The following is a 4,502-nucleotide window of genomic DNA, read 5'->3' on the forward strand; positions in this document are numbered from 1 at the left end:
AGGGGGCAGCTATGGATGAGATCTGATGCTGTAGGGCCCTGTCAACCATTGTGCTGGTCTTGGCCTTTCATCTGGGCTAGAGGAGGCCATTGGAGAGTTTTGAGCAAATCCTGAAAAGGGACAAAGGAGCTAGTTAATGGCCCTGGTGAAAGATAAGGGTGGCTTGAATCACAATGATGAGAACTAGTTCTGAATATTTTAAAGTTAGAGCTGCCATTTCATTTATTGTCAGAATAGATGTGGAGTATGAAACAAGATGAGTTCAAGAGATGTTCTGAGAGTTTTCGCTTGAGTCTTAGGATGGACTTGCCATTGAGATAGGGAAGCCTGTGGGAGGAGCTGGGGAAGCCCGTGGGAGGAGCTGGGGAATGGTGGTCGGGAACGGGGTTTAGGACAGGTTAAGTTTGAGATCCTACCGGGCACCTAGAGATAGATGTGGACTGGGATGTTGGATGAATATAAATCTGGAGCTCAAGGTAGAAGTTTAGACTGGGCTCTACACTTTATCAGTGTGTGGACAGCATTTAAAATCCTAAGATGGGACAAGAGCTCCCAGGGTAGGTAGGGAAAAGGCTGAGCCCCTGGCCTCACCAGCATTAAGAGGTCAAGAAATGAAAAGAACCAGCTACCACAAGTAGGAAGGAGTGCCTGGGGAGGCGGGAGGAGAATCAGGGCAGTGTGGTGTCCTGGATGCAGGTGTTGAGGGCAGAGGGGCACGGAGAGAGATGCTCTCAGTTTGAGTAGTCGTTTCTGTCTCTGAGTGCTGGCAGTTCTGTTTGAGAATGTGAAATACACGATGCAATTCCATTGTCACTTTTGAAAAAGCACCATTCCAACAGCACGTGGGAGGCTAGGAAAAGCAGTTGGAATTAGACAGACACAGCATAAAATTCCTGTGCTTGCTCTAATACAGCCTCTGGACAGTGTCCAGGCCAGGAGGGACTTTTGCAAGACACATGGTAGTTGCCTGGCCTAGAGAGGTGTGGGTGTGCATCCGGGTACTGTAAGCCTGTTGCCCTAATAGCCTTCACCCTAGAGTGTTTATGGGGATTCAAAGAAAAACTACTTCTGAATTGCTCAGCCAGGCCCAGGAACCTACCAAGTTTTCTGTAAACATTAATGGTTCCGTGATGCTCCAGGCCTCTGCTGTGGGTTCTGTACATTGCAGTGCAGGCTTCTCACGGTGTCAGAGCCTCACAGGGATGCGCCCTGCAGATCCACTCACCCATTTCTCGCCGAGCAATGAGTCACACCACTCCTGTCATTCCAAGAAATCTTAATTTCTTTATTGTTTTATTTTTTTTTTTGACTCAACAATTTTTTTAAACTTTTTTTCTGAAACGTTCTTGTTGTTATGAGCCTTTTGTTTTGTTCTCGTTAAATGCACTCGACCCAAAATTGGTTTGGCATATCGAAAAGGAGACCAAGGAGGGATTGGGGGATGTGGGAGAGGGGGGGAGGAGGCCCGAATGGACAGAGAGAAACTGAGGGTGAGAGAAGAACACAGACAGCAAGGAAGACACAGGGAAAGAAGTGGAGACACAGAAAAGAAGGCAAAGGAAACCCCAAAAAATAATAGTAATATTTAAAAGCAAATGAATTCAGGAGCCCAAGGAGGGGAGTAGGAGAGGAAACCAAGACCCTTCCTTCTCTATACCGTCCCAGCTGGGGTGGGGGTGTCAAGGCACCAGGTCTGGTTGGGGTGGGGGAACACCAGGGCTCCCAGGGGTGGTTTTGTGCTGGACTGCAGTGGTGTCCAGCCCCACCAGGGGGCCCTGCCACACAGCTTTGAGGCCTGGAAATCCACCTTGGTGATTCTGGCCAGAATAGGAACCAAGGGACCCACCGTACCCTCTCTCTCCCCCCGGATTGTCGGTGTGTGGAGAGATAAAAAGAGGGCTCAGCAGGGGAGACGAGGGACTCCTTGCATGCTTCCAGCCCCCTGGGAACTCTCCCACCCTGCCCACTTTTTCCACCCTCTTGCTGGTATCTAGCTGGGCCGATGCTTGGGCTGGACTAACTCCTTCATCTACCCTCATCTCCTCTGCCAGCTCTTCACAGACCTCTAACTGCCCCAACCACTGGAGTTCCTGGCCTCCTGAAGCCAAGGCATGCCGCGGATCTAGCTCCTGCCCTCCTCATAGAGCTATCTGGGCAAGACCATCTCCATCCTTCTCCCCATCCACTCATCCATGGTCTTCTGGTGAAAGGAGTTAATTAAGCCTTCCTACCGGAAAAAGCCAGAGATGGAACCCAACCCTGCCTTCACACACCTGTCCCCCTAGGCAGGACAAACCACCATCTTTGGTCTGACCCCTTCTCCCCTGACAGGGACAAGCCAGCCCCAGCTCCCCAGAAGGGTGGGGCTTTTTAGCAGCAAAAGGGTCCTCCCAGCCACCTACCTGTCTCTTACCCCCAGTTCCTCCCTAGAGCCCTTCCCCCTTAACCCAAAGTTCATGGCAGCAGCAGGCTGAGACCCGAAGATGTTTGAAAACTCATGGCACTTGTGAGAGAAGAGAGGAGGGCAAAAGAGACAGAGGGATCAGAGCAGAGGTGGAGGGCCACCCCTGGGGAAATGGCAATGATGGGGCTGGGTTAGTGTGGCAATGGGACTATGCTACCCCCAGAGTTGGGGTGGGACAGGGAAGGCCAGGGTGACAGGCTGGAGAGAAAGGAGCTGGGGAGAGGTACTCAGGAGACACCCCAGCCTGGAGCTTCTGGGGTCTACAGGTTTGGGGTTGAACCCCCACAACACTGGTGTCCTGACCCCAGGCCCTGGTACCTGGCTTTGCCCCCACTGTGGGAGGGTGTAGGGTAGGGAAGGTGCTTTCACGCACTCCACCCCCAACCCCCCAGAGAAGACTACCTCATCGCTCCCAGCCTTCCCCTCAGTCATACCCACCACCATCAAACCCTGCTACCCTCATTTTTCTTCCCGCATCAACCTCTCTAGGCGGGAAATCAGCCCCTCATCCCTGGCCCGAGTTCCAGAAGCAGTATACAAGAGACAGGAACTCAAAGGGATAGCACAGCCATCTTGACAAAAGCATCTTTGGGTGTGAGGGGTGCCTCCCCCGGGCCAGTGGGGAGGGGAGAAGACAGGCCCCAGTCCTGGGGCAGGCAGTGAGGTACACGCCCCAGGAGGGCTGACTGATGCCAGGGGCAGGCAGAGCAGGGAAGGAGGCGACAGAAACAGGTGCCGGGAAAGAAACGGGTTCTTTGTTTCGCTGTTGCGTCTAGATTTTTTTCTGTCTCTGGATTGTAAAAAGCTGCTCTGGCGGCCTGCCCACCCCGGCTGGGGATGCACACGTACACAGAGAAGTCCTGGCTGCCAGGCCCGGCGGCGCCGCTCTGCTCCGGAGAAAGCCAGGGCTGGCCGGGCCGCAGGCTCCCGGTGGCTTCAAGTGATGAGATTTTTTTTTTTTTTTGTCTTTTTTTTTCTTTTCCATTTCGTTGAAATATTTACAGCAATGGGAGAGGAGGAGAAGAGAGGAAGGGGAAGAGGGCCCCCTAGGGAAAAGGGAAAGATCAGCCCAGGACCCACTCCCCAGGGAGATCCAGACCCAAAATCTGCTCCCCAGATAGCCAAGCCCACAGGACTGGGAATTGCCCATATATGGCCACCCCTGTGGGCTGGGGGCCCTGCGGGGAGTTGTGCTTCATCAGGAGTCACCCCAAGGGAGGGGGTCATTGGGTGCACTTGAGGAGGGCTGAGGGGGCAGGCTTGCTGGGGAGGCTGGGAAGAAGAGCAGAAGGAAGGAGCTTCAGAGAAAATTCCACCTTTAAACCACCAGCCACAAATGCCCATTCCTCTGGCCCTGGGGCTTTCTCCTGGGTCAGAGGCCCCAGACTCCAGGGAGCAGGGAACTGCAGCGCAGGCGGAACCTGTCCATCTGTCCTTCTGCTCCTGGTGCAGCCCAGCATTTCTGGCTGCAGAAAGAGGAGCAGCTGACAGGTTCCATCCAGCAGGGTCTTTGGCCCAAGGACACCAAAGCCCTCATTTCCCTCCAGCAGACAAGAGTAGGGGGGAGGGGGAAGTCAAGAGTGGGCTGCACCCTTTCAATTTCTCCTTCCTCATTCTCCAGGGAACCTCTTGGCTCTTCCTCACTGCACTTTCCCCAAATCGAGCTGGTGCACGTGGCTGGTGGGAAACCCTGTCTGAACCCTGCACCTCAGGTCCCCCAGAGCAGAGCCCCCAAGGGGCCTCGAGGGCCTGCGGCCGAGGGGTGCCTGGAGAAAGTGGCCCACCAGCCACTGCCTCCGTCAGTCTCCCTCTCCCACCAGAGCCCTGCTCAGGGTTCCCTCCCTGGCCTGGGCCACCAACCCCTGGTCTGTGAGGTTCCTCAGAGACTGGTGACCAGCTGCATCTGCCCATCCCCATCAGGCCCTGGCCCCTCGAGGCCCGGGGCTGCCAGGTAGCCCTCGTGGCTGGGCCGCCGCACCTGGTAGTAGCCCTGTAGGGGGTTCCGGGCCACCAGGGCCGGTGGGCGAGAGGTGTAGTA

General features: G+C 55.0%; 1 protein-coding gene across 1 annotated transcript in view; it reads right to left on the reverse strand.

The window, feature by feature from the left end:
- Positions 1-4,200: 4,200 nt before the first annotated feature.
- Positions 4,201-4,502, reverse strand: part of ADGRL1 (adhesion G protein-coupled receptor L1) — a 25,129-nt gene continuing 24,827 nt past the window's right edge. The window contains 1 exon segment of the mRNA XM_025051630.1: positions 4,201-4,502. This exon segment is cut by the window's right edge and continues 23 nt beyond it. Within this exon segment, the coding sequence (XP_024907398.1) occupies positions 4,344-4,502 (159 nt within the window). The 3' untranslated portion in view covers positions 4,201-4,343.

This window comes from Pteropus alecto, unplaced genomic scaffold (genome assembly GCF_000325575.1).
Source record: "Pteropus alecto unplaced genomic scaffold, ASM32557v1 scaffold388, whole genome shotgun sequence".
Taxonomy (NCBI): domain Eukaryota; kingdom Metazoa; phylum Chordata; class Mammalia; order Chiroptera; family Pteropodidae; genus Pteropus; species Pteropus alecto.